Source organism: Pangasianodon hypophthalmus, chromosome 4, assembly GCF_027358585.1.
Source record: "Pangasianodon hypophthalmus isolate fPanHyp1 chromosome 4, fPanHyp1.pri, whole genome shotgun sequence".
In the NCBI taxonomy this organism is placed as follows: Eukaryota; Metazoa; Chordata; class Actinopteri; order Siluriformes; family Pangasiidae; genus Pangasianodon; species Pangasianodon hypophthalmus.
The window spans coordinates 29,421,679-29,442,179 of record NC_069713.1 but is presented as its reverse complement, the minus strand read 5'-3'; the positions used below and the strand labels follow the sequence as shown (position 1 = coordinate 29,442,179).

Here is a 20,501-nt window from a genome sequence, read left to right as displayed (position 1 = left end):
GTCAGATATCCGCAAACTTTTGGCCATATAGTGTATGATATTAGCAAAATTATCCTAAAATTTGTTTGTCTTCCATGTTTTACCATAACCTTTTGGTTATTTGTGGCATTTTGGTTAGAAATTGTTTAGATTTTTCCCAGTTTTATACAGAATTTCCCATTTTACAGTGTTAAAATCTGTGCAGTTCTTTTCATGTTACAAATTTCATTTGGGCTTTTGTTAAAGAACCTTTTAATGATATGATGATAACCAATTTAAATTACAAATAAGGAATTTTAAATAATGACATCATTTTAAATGACACAAGAAGATTGAACCACTGTCTGTATGGCCGATGTATTCTTTTTAGTTTTCAAAAGATATTTTCAAAAGATGTAACAAAAAAAGAAAAGAAGAAGGTATGGCGCTACCTTTTGTTATGCTATAAGGGGCAATTTCCACTTAATCTCTGTCCCTTTAATTCAGACCCCAGTTGTGTATGGATTTAATATCTAGCTCTTATTTGGATGATAATTTATTCCACTCACCCATTTGGTGTTAAGAGGATGCGTTCCTCCATAACTCCCTCACCATCTGTTGTCTTTCCACAGTCTTTCTTGACTAAATTATGTTTAATCTCATGTGATTATGATTAAAAGTCAAGAGAAAATGCCACATCTTGGCTGTTAGTGGGAAGGTTATCTATTTGTTTGGTTGTATTTTCTTTTCAGCTTCTTCGATTTTTAAGAAGCTGTTAAAAAAAATAAAGCGTCTTGTTATGATGCTACCTAAGATGGAAATTCCTATAACTAAGGCAGAAGCACTAACACTGGAGACTCCTTCCATAAATGGTAAATAAGCGTCTGTTCACAGAAAATTAGACCATATCAAAAATTTCACACCGTTTATGTGGAGTGTCCATGATATACGGCTCCGTGTAATCAACACCTTCTGACCAGATCACTGATTTAAAAACCTGCAAGGTATAAAAACACTTTATTATTGACATCCATCCTTCCAGTTGAACACTACTCCACAAAACTGGGCTTAGAGTACATAAAACAAGCAAACAAAAAGCCCTCAAATTATTTAACTATAATATGTGGCATGCATTTTGACCAGGATTTAGTACTTTCAAGGTCCTTCAGAATTTTCTACATTTTTTTAAAGTGAAATTGGATCCCTTATTGCAATTACACAACTTTAGGGCAAACTTTATATAAAAAAAAAAAAAAAAATAGAAAAAGAGCAGAAAGTCATCAGCCAATGAAATGTTGCCTAGGATAAAACATTAAGAAGTAGCGTGTTCTAACAGTCCATTAATATCAAATCCATGTTGACCGAGGTGATTGTCATAGATCATTTATTCTTGTACCCAGTGTGTGTCGCTATAATGAGCTGAATGAACCCATGACATGTGTTAGTAAGGAGCTATGATAGAAAGTTCCAGAGGTAGGACCAGATCATTTCATCTTCCTTTCAAACCTATATGGTCCATATTACGCCTTTACACACACATTCAGACCTCCGCTCGCCACAGACGGCCAATCAGCAGAAGGATTTTGAATGGCGAGAGACAGAAGAACATAGCTAGCACTTGTTTCTTGCGCATTCCTCTCAAGCCCACAAGATGTTTCTGAGACTAGACATTGGTTTCAAGGCCATTCATGTCAATAGTGCAGTGGTCTCGATCTCGATCCTTCCTCTTGACGTGGTGTGTGGACTTCTTATGCTTCCTCTCTGGCCTGATCCCTTCTTCCAGCTGTACGAGGCGAGCCACATCTGGGGAGAGACGTTCAGGCTTCCCGGGTCGCCCCGGAGGAGGCTGGGAGCAGCCGTTGCTCTGGTAGGACGTCATCCGCTGGATGCTTATCATGGGCTTGGTTTCACAGATCAGAGGAACCTGCGATACGTACGTCATACAGTCACAAGATTATGAGTGTGCCTTGAAGTAGCTCTCGGGATTTTTTTTTTTTGAACAGGCATAATAGTGACGCTAAACTTTATAAAACGTTTAGTGAAAAGTTTGAAGACTCGTCACGGCACGAGTCTTCAAAGCTGAGCTGAAAATGTCGCCAGAAATCTCGAACATGTGACAGACGTGTCATTGCATCATAAAATATAAGAGCCAATCATGTTACAATATGCAAATCCAGCCCATGTATCACTGATTTACCAGGAACAAGGACAAGTTCCTTGCAGGGTTGTGGCTTGTAATTAAGCTGCATATTGATAGAATCTGGATGAGTTAGAATTCAGCAGTGTTGTGTACCACGTTTCTATTTTTTTAATCCAAACTTTGCTGCATGTTTAAATTAACACCTTTACATCATATCATGCAAAGATATTTAAATATTTTCCACTGGGACTTTAAAAGAGATTCAAGTCACTACACAAAGTACTACACAATTTGATGACCTGGAGGATTGCCAAGCTTCATAAACTAAACTGAGTGAGATGTTTACCTCTTCACCCTCCTTCATGAAGTCTTTCCTGCATATGTGTGCCATGATTCCCGTGGCCAGTGCGTCTCCCATCACGTTCACCATCGTCCTGAAACGGTCCCTGAAATACACACAGATATATTTTCCAGTGAGTATCTTGGACCCAGGTTTTTAGATTATACATGAAATACATTGGCTGATGGTGATGAATATTACGAGTTTCAGAACTGATTTTTCTCTCTTGGGATGTTCCGTATGTATATACGGACACGAGTATGGACTTACAGGGCCCAGTCCACGGCGATGATTAATGTGATGTCATCAGTAGGAAGCCCCACTGAGGTTAACACAATCACCATCGTTACCAAGCCAGCCTGAGGAATCCCCGCTGCGCCGATACTGGCTGCTGTGGCTGTGATGCTGGAAAACAAATCAGAGCCTGTGTTAGAAAGATTCTTTAGGTTCAACTCACTTGTGTTAAAATCATATGTGAGTCAATATTGTGTGGTCATCAAAAAAGAAAATTTTTTGCTTCATAAGTCTGTGTTTCTTACGATCTTTTACTTCGTTGCCATACCTGATAGTGATGATCTGACCAAAGTCCAGCTCATAGTTGTTGACCTGAGCGATAAATATGGCTGCCACGGCCTCGTAGAGTGCTGTACCGTCCATGTTGATGGTGGCTCCAACGGGTAAGACAAAGCGGATGATGCGTCGGTCGATATGGTTGTTCTCCAGGAGGCACTTAAAGGTGATAGGCAGCGTGGCAGAGCTGAAGTGAAGCAACATTTTATAGATCGTCAGGACGAGCATTAAATTATTCACTTCAATTCAATTTTATTCATATAGTGCTTTTAACAATGGACATTGTCACTAAGCAGCTTTACAGAAATCTGGATATATAGATTTAAATTTGTTCCTAATGAGCAAGCCAGAGAGGTTGGGAATGGGCAGGAATTGGATCTAATCAATTCCCACTTTCTAGAATTGCTGCTATAGGGTGGACACGACCAAATCTTTTTGTGACTTGTTCAGTAAGCCTGATGGAACCCTGTCCAGCAAAATCACTTGGCTGCAATCCTGTAGAAATGTGGAATTATTTGGAACAGCAGGAACATAGAAATTGAACATCATCTGAACTGCAACCAGTCATTGGAAGAGGGGACTAAAACTGACAGGAACTCTTAAAGCACTGGTGGAATTCTGACAGGATTGGCGCTGGTATTACTGTGAGGATGATTAACAATATATATATATGGAAATAAAACCCTGAAAGCCCTTCCTTGGTGGAGATCAGGTTTTCACCTGGATGAAGTGGCCAGTGAGATGAGCAGAGCCTGCAGGATGCCTCGGATGTAAACAATTGGGCTCTTCTTGGTGATAAAGAAGTACATGGCGGGCAGGATGAAGAGACCATGGACAATCAGTCCAATAACCACGGTGATGGCGTAGAAACCCAATTTCTTCCCCATCGCAGAGGGGTCATCCATCTCCAAGATCTTGCCAGCCACCAGGAAGACGATCCCAAATGGGAAATACCTGCAAGAAAAAATCAATTGGTGCTTGAACAATGTGATATAGAAAATGTGGCATGAAGATGTATTATTCATGGAGTTTCTATTACATACCAGATAACGATGGCTACAATTTTCAGCACTGCTTCATTTAAACTCTGGCAGAAGTTGACCACCGCGCTGCCGTTGGGTCCCATTCTTCCCAGCATGATTCCTAGAAAAATAAAACAGCATGAACGCTATTTTCGTGGTGCCTTTACATTCCGTTTATCAAAGAACACTTCAAGTTCTGAATGCTCGTCAAGATTACATTTCAAATGAGCAAATATAAGGAAAGGCAGAAAGCAGAAAACCAAACAACAATCTCCTAGCAGTCGGTACTGTTGTGTTAAAATGTATTTATTCATGGTAAGCACTGAGCCGTGCTTGATTGAAGGACATGTGATTACATGTTGAAAGGATTGCATTTTAACATCCAGGGTCCAAGCAATGTTGATTTAGAGTCTACTTGCATGTTCACAGACAGCATTTCAAACTTCCCAAGAACGCGAGCAAGGCCTCATCGATGCATTTGGGCAAAATGACAGCCTGGTTTGTTTAAAGGGAAAAAAAAAAACTACAACTATTTTTAAAGATGTATTGAAGAAGTATACATTTATTCTCCTTGCATCAAATTGTAACTCATCTGCTCTCAGTCTGTGGCACTATCAAAGAAAAATTGTCTTATTCAAATCCAGGAACTAATCATTAATGGTTTAGCATTAAAAGGTAACTACTGCAAGGAATTTGATGTAAATGGGCCTTTACAAATGCAGTTAATGCCACTGTACTATACTATTGATACTTGTTACGCTCTGACGGGACACAAACATCTGATTGCTATGGTAAGACTGATACTAATTGCTAGTTCTCATGTGTATATGGGTATATATTTGTTTTGGATTGCATGTAGCATGTATGATAGATTGGTTTCCCCATCCAAGGAGTATTCCCACCCTGCATCCGGTGTTCCTGGGATAGACTATGGATCTGTGACAACCATGTGGCTCAGTGGTTAAGGCTCTGGGTCACTGTTTGGAAGGTTGTGAGTTCAAATCCCAGCCAAGCTGCCACTGTTGGGCTTTTGAGCAAGGACCTTAAACTTAATCTGCTCAGCTCAGTTGAATAAATGTAAGATGTTCCCACTGCCATATACCTGAATTGGATTCTCCTCGTTACTAGCTTTGGCTAAAATGAATGAATGCAAAGTTCTTAAAGTCCACTCTAGTTGATCTGGAGTGTGCAGATCCATCAGACCACGGAAAAAAAGACTATGGATGAAGGTATATAGTCAGAATTGGTGTGGAAAACTAATGAAATCCAGACTGTAGACTGACAGTTAGAGCTAATGATTACTGATGAAATAAGAATTTTCCTGGTGAGTTCTTGAACTCAAGAGTCCCAAGAGAAGACAAAGACATGAACTCACCCATGGTAGCTGAAAAGATGACAATCCCCAGGACGTTCATGCCGTCGCTGGTGCCGGGCAGCGTCCTGATCACCACGTCCGGAGGCGGCGTTAAGTCCAGAGAGAAGCTCTGGATGTCAGTGCCGTTGTCGTCCTGGATGCCGTAGATAAAAGTGCGCCTGGTGGCCGACTCCGTCAGGTCCTGGCTCACGGTGGGCTTTGGCTTTAAGATGGGGATACTTCTGCTGCGGTACTGTCAAGACAGACAAGAGAGATTAAAATTAGATTCGACATATTAAAGAATGAACCAGTGATGCATTACATTCTGCTCCAAAGCAGCAAAGCAAAGCTCATGAAATCTCACCTGTTGAAAAGTAGCTTGGACCAAGTTGGCAGGAAACATGTTGCTAGTGGAGAGAAAGACATAATACGCTAAATTAGATGTGTAGGAATAACATAAGCAGTCTTTTACCTTTGATTTCAGTTGTACTATGGCAGTATTATCGTAGATATCTGATATTTAAAGGACGTTTTTGAACACAAATACAAGTTTCTGTGAATGAGCTGTGACTCCCGAAACCATAATATATTAGAAAGAGTGCATTAATATAAAGCTGTGATTTGCAACAGTGTCTTTATAAGTGGTGGCCATCAGGATGGCCTTTTTCTGTACATGCCAAAATGCCTTTATCTCATCCTTTGTCACACTTTTCCAAATAGCTGTCCTGTGAAATTTGGCACAATGACACTATGATCAAAGACAGCATCGTTTCTACAAGGCTATATGGGTCACACACACTGGACGCACACACACCTTCGACAGGTGGGTCAGGACACATCCATCATTCCCCACCACTGTAGGCAAAGCCATTCCTAATCCGACCCTCTCCAGCAGCACACGTAGCAAAGGAGGCTACCTAAGGAGTGTTCACTTTTCTTATGGGAGTATGCTCATGAACTATTTCCTGCATTTTCTCTCTAAACTGTAAATCTGATGTTAAAAAGTAAACTGCTTAGATCTTAGTCTAATATCTTGTCCTGCTGACCAACTGTAATAGTGACCTACTGACTCTGTGGCTGATCCAAGTTAAAGACTAAAGAAGTCCCCTTGCTCCCTTCTTTCTCCCGCTAATTAGCTCAGTGTTAGCATGAGGATTCACTAGAGGATTCCTCTCTGCTCGTGAGGCTCTAGCACAGCAAGGGATGAGGAAAGATCCACGTTCGACAAGGAGATCTGCACTAAAGCATTCTTTTCCCTTTCTTCTTTTCTTCTCTTTTGTTTTTCTTGATTTTAACTGACAGTGTTTTAGGGCTTTCTGGGTGTTCTGCACACGTTTTTACATAACATTTTCGAAATGTTCCTGCAATGTTGAGCAGTGTTCTAGGAACATTGTGAAGCAAACCATGATTACAGCAGATAAACCAATTGATTGTTAAATTCACATGCTTAACTAGAAGGAAAGAAACTGATACTATTAGTTCGTTTCCTGTTTGGTCCACTTTGGTTTCACACTTCACAAATTGGTGGGAACTGGAGAAGGTGGAATTGGTGGACGTGGGAAGGAAGAGGGCTGGAAACATTCATTGCTGACTTCTGGAAAAACTTCTCCATCAAACCACACTAACTCCTAGTGGCCGTTGTGCGACTTTCAAAACCTGGGAATTGCTGTACTGCTCACGTTATATGACTTTTATCACTTGCTGTTTTTTGTTTTGTGGACGTCGTGGTGTGCAGTAAAGCTGTTTTGGTGGCTCGTGGTGGCTCAACACTTTATCTACACTCTTGATGGCTTTTCTTTAAATTTTAGTGCATCAAGTTCAGATCCACAAAATGGTAATCCAATCAATTGCAATCGTTGCATTTAGTTATTTGGCAGAATAAAGGGTTTCACTCAAAAACCCAACACTGGCGGTCAGTCAGTCTAGGGATTTGACCTGCCCAATGGTAATTACTAGGGCGACTGATTGAAACATCAACATCACAACATGGAAGGTTCATCCTAACCATTTAACCCCTTAAAGCCCCAGTGCTGGGTCCAGACTTGTGTTCATCGCTGTCACAAATACACAAGTACGTTGCTTAATATGCTTCAATATTAAGATGCCTTAATAGTAACCTAGGACTATAAGGAGTTACTTGTTATTTTTGATCGATGCATGCAAATTCTTTGACACCCTTAATGCATCGTGTCACCAAAAATTTAACTGGTAGGCGTCTGTTACAGTGATTTTAGCACAGGTAAGCGCAAAAGACGCAAAAAAGTGCCACGTTCTTACCGGATGAGGTCAAGCAGAGCATCCGCAGAGCTCATGATCGGCTTGCCGCTGTCCTCCGAGTCCTCCTTCTGTGCCGCTCCGCCTGGGTGGATGATGATCACCAGGACGATGCCCACCACTACGGCTACAAAGGTAGTCCACAGGTAGTAGGAGATGGTCATGATGCCCAGGCGGCTTGAGCATTTAGCATCCAGCACTGCCAGACCGGACATCAAGCTAGGGGCGAGGAGTTATCACTCACGGTCAGTAAAAATGAGGAACTGAAATGAAGGATGATGGACTGAAAAGCTTTTTATTCATATTATTTATACCACAGTGCTGTTGAATTCTCGAATCTGATTGGTTGGAAGGTGTTGATTAATTTTTTATAACAGGAGCTCTGACAGGTTTATATTAATACGCATTTTTATCTAATACGTTATAATTTCTGTAGTAAATATATCATTTCCAGAGGACTGGAGTCGATCTCACTAAAGAATAAATTCACTTTATGTTTAGTTTCAGCCTCTTTACTTAGCAGACGAGTCGATTTAGCCAATATTTATTGTTACAATTTGACTTTATGATTAAAATGAAACGTAAATGGTTATATTTTTGTTGCTCTGTTTTATATCATGTTTAAAAATAGGATCTAGTCAACTGTTCTGTCAAATGTTCCATGTATGAAATGTTTTTTTGCACTGAAATTTTGACACGTTTTCTTTTTGGCTGAAGTTTAATAGATTTATTAAGTGTAACCACTCATAGAAATCGCAATCCATCTGTCTGTCACTCGTATGCATTAATGCAGCAGTGTGGGAAGCAGCGCAGTAAAGAAAAATAATGGAGGTGGTAAAATGTGCTCTGGTGACGCCAGCAGTCTAATCCAATTTCATAAAGAATTTGCAGATAAAGTGATTTCTTTTCAATGTGATTTCATTGTGAGATTGGCCCAATTTCAAAATAATACCAGCATGACATCAGTGGGTAGATGAAGACTAGATGTGGCACTGATCTTTAGTTTCAAGAAGCCTAAAAAAAAACAAAGAATATCTGTAAGATAGTGAGAACAGAAGCCATGAAAAGCCTCAGTTCTTCATTTCTCAATAGGCCTGACGTCTTGCTGCTCTGTTTTGATGCAATCTCTCAGAAATATTTTCTACATATTAGAAACCTACACGTGAGTGCACTTCAAAATCAGTCTCAAAGCATGACAGCAAGGTTGACAGCAAGGTTGACGTCAAATAAAGGAATATTTTGAGAATGGGGAGAACAGACGTGGTTTTAATATTTGTCATACGGTGTATCATCTGTGCCTTTCGGTCTTAGTGAGTTGAACATGCATACAGTACAAGTAGTGTGTGTGTGTCTCAGCGTGATGGAATTAAGTCCAATGGCGTCTGATTCTGATGGAGTTTTGGACCATCTGGAGCTTTACTCCTGTGTACATCTCCTCCACAGGAGCATTACACTAATCCTGAGAAATTCCTGCTCGAGTCTCTTCTACTGCCTGTGTGATATTGTGATAAACTGATTATTGCTGTGACTCTAAACTGTTTATTTGCCCTTTAAAACTGATTTCAGTTGCGTAATTGAAGTCTCGATAAATTAACTAGCATTAAATCTGAATTAAAGAAAACATTATTGGAAAAACTATACTCAAAAATGGACAAAAATGACATCAGCTAAAACTGTATGCCTAAATCATCACACACTCACTCCACAATCGTAACGCTAACGAGACTCGATTAACCCGTTTCAGGACACAACACACACCACAGCTCATACCCGAAACATTCGCCAACGTCTTCCTGACATCATGTCGACTGCAGAGACGTTAGGAACTTGTTAGAAGAGAATGATAATCATGATACACATTAGTTTTCCTTAGTGTGCAAGGTCCTTATCCCTCTCTGCTCCAGGGGCACTGTATCATAGCTGACCCTGCGCTCTGACCCCAGCTTCCTAACAAGCTGGGATATGCAAAGAAAAGAATTTCACTGTGCTGTAATGTATATGTATATGTGACAAATAAAGGCTTCTGCAAAATAATAATAATAATTATTATTATAATAATTCACTATACTAGCTAGTTAACTAACCTAAATTACATTTGGGTTAACTCACACTTTTTAACCTAGTCGTTTAGGTTTTTCAGGCCGAAACATGGGACTGGGCAGCACACGTGCCTAATAGGCTAGCAAATATATTTATGATTTGTCCACCCTTGAATTTTTCCATTTTTTAAAACATAGTATGCCATACAGTGTCAGAAACCAAACTACTGCTTCTAACTGTTGAGTTTCCACTACCACAGGCGAGCTAATTTCAATTATTTAATTATTTATCCCTGACTCTGATTTACATGTATACATTGCCACTGTATAGAGTCATTCTTTTTAATAATAATAATAATAATAATAATAATAATAATAAAACCCACCAAAAATAGTGTGTTTTTTATATTTTTATATATATATATATATATATATATATATATATATATATATATATATATATATATATAGTGTGTCTGAGGCAGAGCTGGTCACTGAATCCCCACATGCCACTCGATCAATCCCACTTCATTTTCACTTTACAGAAAAAAGGTTACCTCTACTGTCATAAAACAAATAGCCTGCTATTTTCATCTTCACTTATTTCCTCTACCCAGAAAAGAAACCTGAATGCCACTGTTCTGTAGAAAAGCCAGAAGCAGGCCACTTCATTCCTCATTAACAGGAACTGCTTGAAAGCCAGAAAATAGCCACTCGTTCAGTATTTCCTTCCCACAATTCCCTTTCATACCGAAAAAAAACCCTAGGCTTTTCAGCGTCCCCGTAGTTGGAGCACTGTTTTCTCCATTCTTCTGTCTTTACAGACTTAAAACCTCTGATGCTGTTTTTGTTTCAGCTCTTACATCCGCAACCACGGATAAATACTATCATCACTGTGTTTTATGTCGTATACTTACTTTACATTTATGAAGTGATAAAGCTATTCTGCATAATATTGCTCATTTTCATAAGGTTTGACACACGTAATGTGATATTACAGCCCCGGATAACTAGTAGCAGCTGATTCTACGCATTAAATTATGTCACGGCCTCATTTTAGGTCAGAAACTCAGTGCTCTCGGTATCTCAAAAACAATGGAACAGAAACTGGGACAGGCAGAGAGATGTGAACTGCGGCTGCTGAAAGATCTCCATCAACCCATTTTTGCAGAATTGTTTATCTGCAAGTGCACAAAAAAAAAAAAAAAAAAAATGATAAAATGAAAGAGCTTCCAAATGATAAGATAACTTGGCATGCTAGCTTGGAAAGTGCAATGTAAGTGTAACTGCATCAAAAAATACAAGACAACCCAATTTTATAAGACAGAAAAATTTCACAATCATGTCCATTATGTGTCTCTGCCCAGAAGGAAGTCAGCCATTTTGTATTTTGTGCATTTTGACACAACATACTCCTTTTACAGTATGATCTCAAGATATGCAAGATGCAACAATCTTAAATGGTGTTGTCATGGCAGTCGATCAGTATTATATGACAATATCTGCGCAAAGTGTGGCATATTTCCATTATACATCAGCCAACGTGGCTCAAAGTTCACATGTATGTTCCGTGATGCGCCATAATAACATCCCACGTAATGATACTCTTGAAACAGACCTTGCTTCACCTTTGGTGCTTGGGCCCGCCAATTGCTGCTTGCAGCTATATTTTTCTGTTGTTGTTATCGTCACTTGTTGTTTTTTTTCTCTGGTATGGTGGATATTATTCATTATTCTAAGAGATAGTCTTGTAAACAAGCAGCAAAACCTTCTGGGGGAAAAAAAAAAATCAATGCTTTCTTACCTGGAGACAACAAGAGGCAGGATGAGCATCTTCAGCATCCTCATGAGCAGCTCTCCGGGGAACTGGAAGTACTTCACCTCCTACCGAAACCGAACATACAAGATACATAGAAATTATAGAATAATAAAAGAAACCGCTACTCCTTTTCTTAAACACAGCCATTTCATCATCATGAGACCATGTTGGACCTGCTGGCCACGCCCACAAGCTGGCCAAGAAGTGTTTGATAAATGAAAATTGGTCTTTCAGATCTTTTTGTACTAAAAAAAATAGTTTAGGACATATTATTGTTTTAATTTTATAAATTTTAATTTTTCGTTTGTTGCCTTTTGGTGACACATTCAGTACTTGTCTTGGATTTGTCCAATTAAATCTCTCTCGGACTCTGTAGAATGTTTATGCTCCACCCCTAGGGGCGTATCTTTTTCTGCCTAGCTTTTCAGTAGTAGTTTGAAAAAAAAACCTCTTCGCTGTTCTTCATATTATAGTTCGCAAAGCTACTGTCAGATTTGTTTAGATGTAGCTGTGGCATGGTGTATCTCGAACGCTACTGGCTGTTGTGTAAAATCAAACCGGCACGTCAACACGCCGTCTCTCTGACTCCCGGGTTCACAAGCAGATACATCAATATACAGAATCAAACGGTGTCCCTCGAGCCATTTCTCAAGCCAGTCATGTGCAGTGCATGGTCAATAAAAATCTCCGGCCTGAGATTTCATTTCATCACACAGAAACTGGAGGAATGACAACATTCCCAGGATAAAACATCACTGCAAATCTTGATTTATTCAAATCCTGATATAATACTGTAAAAGTGGAGAAGAAACGTGTGGCTGCTGGTAATAAAGTGCTCTGAAGTCGTACTGTTAAGGCGTTAAACCATGTTTTTTTTTTTTTAAGATCAGGAGTCATGTTCATTATCAGTTCTTATCTGGAGAGTAGGAACAAATGCCGAAGTTCTGCAGTGGAGATAGACCATCGTCACTGTCTCATTTCCTGCTCCATTCACTTTAAAGAACTTGTGTGTTGAAGATATGTTATATTTGTCCATTTCAGCTTGCTATTAAAAGCAGTAACCAAACAGGAAGACTCGGAGCTGTCCGGTTGGAAATACATGAGATGATGCTTTGAACTGGATTTTCCCTGGTGCTGTTGCACTCCAGTGTATTTCCTTACTGGTATGATTTTTTTTTTTTGAGACAAATTTGTTCAACCTTAACAAGGATTTACAGATAGAGAGAAATATAGCTCTTGTGAAGAAGACCAACCTGTTCAGAGAGGTGTTTGGAACGCAGGAAGAATCCCAGCAGGCAGCCGACCACCACAGCCAGCACGGACAGGATGAGGAGGCCATTCTGCTGGCACACGTTCTTCACCCGGCTCCACGTGGCACCCAGGGGCATGGTGTCACGTCCTCGTTCCAGTTACACACACACAGGTCAATTCAGGAGTCCGAACCTGCCATACACACATGCAGAGAGAGCGAAGGGCCGCCAAGTGGAGTCCGTTTTTTGCAGGATAAACCACTGCGTGAAGGTCCAAGTCCACTCTTGGTGACTGTTTATAAGAATAAATCCCATCACACTGCCTTGGACCATTCAGTGTCTCGCTTTCTTTATTTCCCTTTCGGACACTAGGGGATCCTCGACAGCTGGTAGCTCTGTCCTGGGGTTAATACCAGCGATCCTATTAAGGATCTGGAGCTGGATTAAGGATCTGTGAACAATTGGAAAAGGGATTGTTCTAGGAAATATAGATGAGGTGAAAAAAAAAAAAAAAGCAACCAAACCACAATCCATGCAGATTTCTATAACTCCAATAACTTTAACCAAATCAAACACAGAAACACACTGGCTGGGAGATGTGTGCAGTGTGTGCCGATGTGTGTGTCTGCGTGTTAGTAGACTCACGGCGACAGTTTTACAATCTGCTTTAACACACACGCAGCAGCTCCACCCTACAATCAGAGCAGCTTATATTACTTATAACCTGGACTTATATTCCAAGTTATACATTTTATCTGATTCAGCCAATCACAGCACAGTACGTACTGTATCTACATCTTGCCTTTGTTAATCCTATTGTTTCTCATAATATATTTACTATATTTCAGATACTTATCAGCTATTTTTATGAAAGAATTCTTCTAAACTGATTGGCTATAGTGTAAAAAAATAAAAAGCATCTTATTTGCATGTACTCGCTCCAAATTTGTGCATTTATTTACAGGAATGTTTATAGCAAGGGCAGGCTAAGCGTCCTTTCTAAACACTGCAATCAGGATGATGTGTATGTCATTCGTTTTCCAAGGAAATCTCCATACGGTGTCTCTCTGGGTAATTTCCCCAAACACTCATTCATTATCATTAGAGCGCATATGTTTGTCTTTTAAACAATGTTAACAAATGGACGTGATTATACAAGCTCCTTGTCACGGCTTTCATTTTTTCCTATGAAAGTCGGCCAATGTTCCAGGAATTAAATTATCTTGAAGGTTAGTTAATTATTTTAAAGAGCTTAAATGCCAAGCATGGACAGCTCCGGTGTAATTAAGATTATAAAGTCTTTACTCAAGCCCGGAGTTAATGAACGGCGTGTCAGCTTGCTTCAGAATGGCTATGTTGGCTGAATCCTTAACCACAATTAAAAATTGTCCAGTTGCTCAGATATGTTTTGACATGGAAAGCATTAGAGAGTGTAATTTTTAGAGAGCTAGCTGGAAATATATCTGATGGTCGTGGTAGGGCTTGTTTCCTAGTTCATGACAGATTTCATTTGGCTGAGAAAACATCTTTAAAGAATGAGAATCAAACCAGATTCTGTGTTGTGTGTGTGTGTGTGTGTGTGTGTGTACGTACCCTTGAGAGTAACATTTTAAAGGCTGGAGAACACAATTCCCACTGTGAAGCATGGTGGTGGGAGCACCATGTTGCAGGCATGCTTTTCATCAGCAGGAACTATTCCAGACTACTCTGGGTGTGGAGACCTTCTCTAACATCTGAGACGCCATAAAGAAGAACCCTGAGGATAACGGCAGGTCCCTCTCTTCTTCTCGTTTCTCATCCTCCCCGGATGAGAAACATCATCACCCTAATCACCATCAAGCAGCAGCTCATCTAAGGTCTTTTTTCTCTGGACATTAAAGCCATCATGCTTTTCACCACAGCACTCTGTGATTATCCTGATTACAGTAACAGTAAGCAAGTAAAATGGACTATATAACACAACACTTGATTCGCTCCAACTTTGAATGCACAGCAAAACAGATGTACATGGTCCAGATGTGGCCCAGGTCCATTGGCTATTGCCAAGTTTATAGTCACATGTGCCCCAAATGTCCATGCTATCTCTGTAAATAGTTAGCCTAGCTAATTCTAACTCTTCCGCAGGTAACGTTACCTTTAGCTAACAATAAGGTAACTATTATATTATGTAATAAGATCACTAATTTAATTGTAATTAATGTAGTTATTTATCCTCATTCCTATTCATAGCCAAAAAGAAACACTTGGAAGCAACACTCCATGTTGTGCTGTTACAGGAAAATAATCAACAGCAGGTGTGATGGTGCGCTGAAGCTGAATGACTTTTACCGTCGCTAAGTTGTTTATTTTCCTGTAACAGCGCATCCTGAAATGTTTTATTCCTCTTATACTACAGCGATTTGCTAATAGTTACATTTTTTTAATTTAGCAACGAACATGGTGTACTTTTTTATCTGTTTCCTCTCTAGCTTGTGATGTGAATGAGAAACCGGAATAAACCTACTGACTATTACGAAGCGCTGACACTGGAGACTCCTTCCATTAATGTTAAATAAGACAACTTCAGTGATTACACATTCTTGTTTTTTTTTTTTTCCCCTAAGGTTTATTATTAGCCTCAGATTATGTGAAGCGTCCATCATTCAATTTGCTAGGATATTAATATAAAGGTGTGAGTTGCAGATGCAGCGTTGTCTTCTGTACACCTTCTGACCAATCAGGATGCGGAATGCAACAGCGCTGCGGTATAAAACTGTTTTCTTACACAACAGCCGAGATTAGTGCTTGGATATGAAGTGGTGTAGTGCACTCCATTTCCAGCAGGGAGTCATTTGAAACACAGCCAGAAGAAGATGCTGAGGAAGAAAAGGATACTGACGAAGCCTTTTGATGAGGGTTAGGATCAGGTTACATTTTTTTTTTTTTTTTGAATTGTTGAAAAGTGAAAAGAGAAAGCGATGGAGTGAGCGAGAGAGTGAGAGAGAGGGAGAGAACTGTGCGCTGTTTGAATGAGATGTGAGAATGAGTGCAGTGTGCTCGAGTTACTACACCGCGGAGAAGGAGCTGGTGAGTGCGTTCACATGTCCGAAAGCCGGCGGGGACGAGCGCGCGCGGTTCTGCTGCGGCTTCAACGACATTAAATACTGCTGTGACGATCCCAACAGCTTCTTTCCCTACGAGTACGGATACATGTGGTGGCTCAGGTAAGGAGCTGTTTATGCAAATCGAGATTGTTTCATGAGAATGTTGTATTTAGGTCCCTTTGTCTTTTGTCTCTTTAATATCTCTCCTTCACCTGCAAACCAGGATATAGTATACCTTTAAACATGATTTAATGCCATGGTTCTCAAAGAGTTTCTAATTTTCTTACACACCACGCACCATTATCAATGCCTGAATAATAATATCAGCTTCAATCTAATGATTTTCTTTTTTCCAGAAATCAAGGGAATTAACATTAAATTCTCTGGCTCTAATACATAAACAGAATAGTGCTCTACACAGTGAAATAACCTGTCAAAGGCTTTAAAATGAATCTGTAGTGATTTTTTAAATAATTAACGTTAAAAAGTGCCATAATTAGTTTGTAGAGTAACGCTTTAAAAAGTACACAACATGCACTACGGGTACACAAGAGCTGTACCCTTGATGGTATAGTTTTGTTCCTTTTCTACACAAGACACCTCATGCAAAAACAGGACTACATCAGACATACAATGTATATGATTAAAGATTGGGTTTATTTATTGCAAAAATCCTCATATAATTATAAGGTATCAAAATGATGCTTGATTGAAAGGTAAGCAGCGTCTACAGTTAAAGATACTCATGACTGTTTATGATAATGATATTATAAATGATGCTAGAAAAAAAAAATGCTTTACAATGCAAAATTAGCACTGTAGTAATTTCTTTATTTGCTATTTTTGAATAACATTAATTTTCGAGGTTATTATATCGCTGCCCATCCACTCAGACACCAATCATACCGTTTCCTGTACCGCTTATCCTACACTGGGTCGCAGGGAGCCTGGAGCCTATCTCAGGGAACTCTGGGTACAAGGCAGGGGTCACTATGGATGGGGTGGCAACCCATCACAGTGCACGAGACGCGGGATTCGAACCCCCAACCCCGGAGCTGCAAGGCCACTAAGCTACTGCCACTCAGACACATGAAAATTCGCACATCATTTATATGATAATGCTGATCAGTAACAGTAACAGATTAGCGTTCTGGTAATGCCGCCCTCTGGTGGTGTGTTGTAGGATTGTCAGTAGTGCAGGTGATTATTAGTGTAGTTTTGTGTCCTCCTGCCTGGTAGAGAAAGTGACTAAAATGTCTTTTGGCAGTTCAGGTGCCTGACATCATCATCATCATCATCATCTGATGAATAAACCTTCAATTCTCTGTCCATTTATCCGTCTCCTGTCCTTTTCTCCCTCCGCAGTATTGGTGCTCTGATAGGTCTGTCCGTAGCTGCGGTGGTGCTCTTGGCCTTCCTGGTCACTGTGTGTGTTCTCTGCATCCTCTTCATCAACACTAAACCCAGTCGGCTGGACAGCGGCCTTCCTCTCAGCGAGCCGGGTCAGTGAACGTCACGCCAAAACCCATATTACACACATAAAATGTGCAAAATGCTATATGATAACTGAAATACCAGAACAGATTTATCTAATATATTATATATACATGATTTTCTTTTTTTAAAACGTATGTATGAAATCTTTCAGAAAGTTGAGTGATGAAGAGTAGAGTGATGCAATGCATCATGTTGGTTGCTAGCTCGAGTCAGAGAGAGCTGATGTAAGGAGATCGCTCGCTGACTTCCCCTTGACCCTTTATCCCATGTGTTATTTATGTTACTTCTCTCATCTGATGCAGGTCGTGAGCTGAGTCCTGCTCCCAGCCCTTCCACCGGACCTCAAGGTTTCCACAAACATTTCCCAAGTAGCAAACTGCACTGTGCCGAGCAGCGGGCCGAACCCGAGCGTGTGTTTCAGCCCTGCTTCAGGGTCACCGTGGCCAGAGTGAATGCTGAAGGGCCCTCGTAGGAGCCGAGTCCACTGGCAGGTGCTTTTATTCAGGCAGAGTCAGAAGCCAAGTCAAGCCCCAAGCTGAGCGGTTGAAGGTTAACGGTCCTGCTCAAGAGCTCATGAACACGAAATAGTGAACACGAAAACGACAGAAATGGCGCAGCGGGGTTGTAGTTGGTGGCGGAGTGGACAGGAACCTCAGCTCAAGCACGGACTCGGAAATAGAAATTCATCTCAGCAGATTTTCTCATCGTGAAACGCAGTGACAAGTCATTCATTTACAGCGAAATCTGAAAAGTGAGTAAGTGACGTGAAAAAGGAGACTTTATGAGATGCCAATATGGCCGGTGGAACAGTGTATGTTTTTTCACCACTTTTGAACATTATCTGTGTTTTTAGGCTCCAGATTCTTGCTCTTACTCCCAGATCGTGAACAAGTCAGAGATATTCTACTATATTCTGCGTTATTAACCACATCTGACCTTTTTTTTGCCTGTTTTCAGCAAGATATTCAGGTATGGAATGAGAAATGCTATAGTACTGACAGCCATGTTACAAGTGGCTACGCTTACGCTAGTACTCATGTTTGAATTGTGATTGGTTGGCACATATTTCATTTTAATAATATTTAGTTAAGCATTAATGTAATATACGTTACAATATATTTAACTGTATTTAAACATATACCACTTTTTAGATTTGGTATAAAAAGCTAAAATCATAAAATCTAATCATAAAAAAGTCTATTTCTGAACTTATCTTATAGCAAAATAATCTTATATCTTATATTTATAGCAATTTAAAAAAAAACTTTTCCAACAATTCCACAGCCATCCGTGGCCGGGTGACCAAGAGAGCAAAACTGGCCGTGCGCTCTGGGTGGGAGGGGCATAGTCTCTCGCCGCTGTCAATCACAGGGAAACTTGTGAGGAAAGAGTTTTAGTCAGCGCAGCACCCTGCCGCACCACCGGCGCATTCACACTGGAGAGAAACGAAAGCGTTTTAACTGTCAGAATAATCTCAAAACGCACCAGCGTGTGCACGCGGCAGAGAAGCCAGACCACTTTTCAGGAGTTTCAAACGTGAGAGTAATCTCCAAACACTGTAGTATTGCTCAGATTCAGCTATTTAACGACGTTTAAAAGACACAAGTGTATTAACACACGTGACAGCTTTCCACGCAGATCAATGAACCTATCAAATAAAGACACATAATTATCAATTATCAACTGTAACTTTGCAATTTATATAGTTATCGACTGAATTTCTCTTGAAGTGTTCACATCACATAGTATCAATTTTTCAATTTTTTTTTTCAAATGATTGCTTAAAATAATTATTTAATTAAAAAAAAATTGTAATCGTAATATTTATTGTAATCTTCCTGGAACAAGCTGAGTCGATAAACATAATAAACCTAATAAACATCACCGTATTGTTGGATATTCAGTATATAAATTCGTCATATCAATATTGTTTTTTTCTGAATGGAGCTAGCCGAGACATGAGTAAGTTCTCAGACGCATCGTAACAGAGACGAAGTTTGTCATTTTTCTGCTGTTTCTTTGTGGCATGGATGTATTTGCGTTCCTGGTGAAATGACCTGCAGCTGCATTAAGCAGTTCATATGGTTGGATCATAATAATCATCACCATAAGAATATCAGAGTATACGAAATGCATGTGTCTGTGTGTTATTGAAATCATTAGTCAAACTTGATGTCAAGTTTTAGCACATTTGCATTGGTTGAGCCTTGGCTTTCAAAACAACACAAACACTCACCCCAACAATTACAGGAAAAAAAAAAAAAAAAGGGTTTCATTTTATTTTTGCTGCCTGGAGATGAAGGAAATCAAATGCACACAAAGCAGGATTTACAAGTAACCAACATCTGAATGAAATTCTGCTTTACTGTTATATCAGAGACTAAACATGATCAATTCATTTCAGTTTTGAACTTCCTCTTCTGTCATTCCCAATTCCTGTTCCCAGTATACTCTACATATGAAGTACGTGGACACTTGGTCTAATTGCGTTGTGAATCTCATGAGTCCTGAGCTGTTGATTTATCTCGCTTGCTCTGTGGTTGTGTCTCAAGGTCAGCTGCTACTCCGGCCTAGCCAACGTACCCACATACCCACATACCCACTTTCCCTTCCCGAAACTAAATTCATGGCATTCAAGGCTATATCCAACCATCCAGGTCACCTTCTGCAGCCGGTTTCTTCTGTGTGGAGAAAAAAGATGGCGGACTTCGTCCTAGCATTGGGTTTGATTGCTGTCACCGCTAACTATTGTTACCCTCTCGCACTGGTCCCATCCATCTCTATGTCAGTTTATTGTAGTATTTGTTCTTGTTCTTTTGCTAATATATACCTCATATCAGTGGTTGGTGGTTTTTAAAATAGGAGAAGCACCAATAGATTTTGACAACATTAGCAGCAAAAAAAAGTGGCTAAACTGCTAATTAGCTAGCTAAATACTGTAATGATTTATAATCCCACGATCTGGTGTTACTCTCTGGTTCCTCTCAAGGTTTCAGGGAGTTTTTCCTCTCTTCTGTGACCTCTGGCTTGCTCATTAGGGATCTAAATGGGATTTCTGTAAATCTGCTTTATGACGATGTCTGTTGTGCTTTAATTCTTTATTTCTTTAGTGCTATAGCAAGCGCCATAACATAAGTACCTGCAGGGCTTATCCT

At 39.9% G+C, this 20,501-nt stretch overlaps 2 protein-coding genes across 2 annotated transcripts; one reads left to right on the top strand and one right to left on the bottom strand.

Moving 5' to 3' along the window:
* Positions 1-590: 590 nt before the first annotated feature.
* slc1a7a (solute carrier family 1 member 7a) lies at positions 591-13,085 on the bottom strand. The gene is made up of 11 exons (XM_026936935.3): positions 12,770-13,085; positions 11,502-11,581; positions 7,662-7,877; positions 5,749-5,791; positions 5,406-5,637; positions 4,052-4,151; positions 3,729-3,962; positions 3,001-3,195; positions 2,709-2,843; positions 2,445-2,544; positions 591-1,882 (listed from the first exon to the last, which is right to left on the bottom strand). Exons 1-11 carry the CDS (start codon positions 12,902-12,904, stop codon positions 1,622-1,624), a joined length of 1,731 nt encoding a protein of 576 aa, XP_026792736.1. The 5' UTR covers positions 12,905-13,085; the 3' UTR covers positions 591-1,621.
* Positions 13,086-13,108: 23 nt separating this feature from the next.
* Positions 13,109-19,535, top strand: LOC113540437 (protein shisa-like-2A). The gene is made up of 3 exons (XM_026936934.3): positions 13,109-15,969; positions 17,215-17,351; positions 17,649-19,535. The coding sequence occupies exons 1-3, from the start codon at positions 15,788-15,790 to the stop codon at positions 17,816-17,818; spliced, it is 489 nt and encodes a 162-aa protein (XP_026792735.1). The 5' UTR covers positions 13,109-15,787; the 3' UTR covers positions 17,819-19,535.
* Positions 19,536-20,501: the final 966 nt, after the last annotated feature.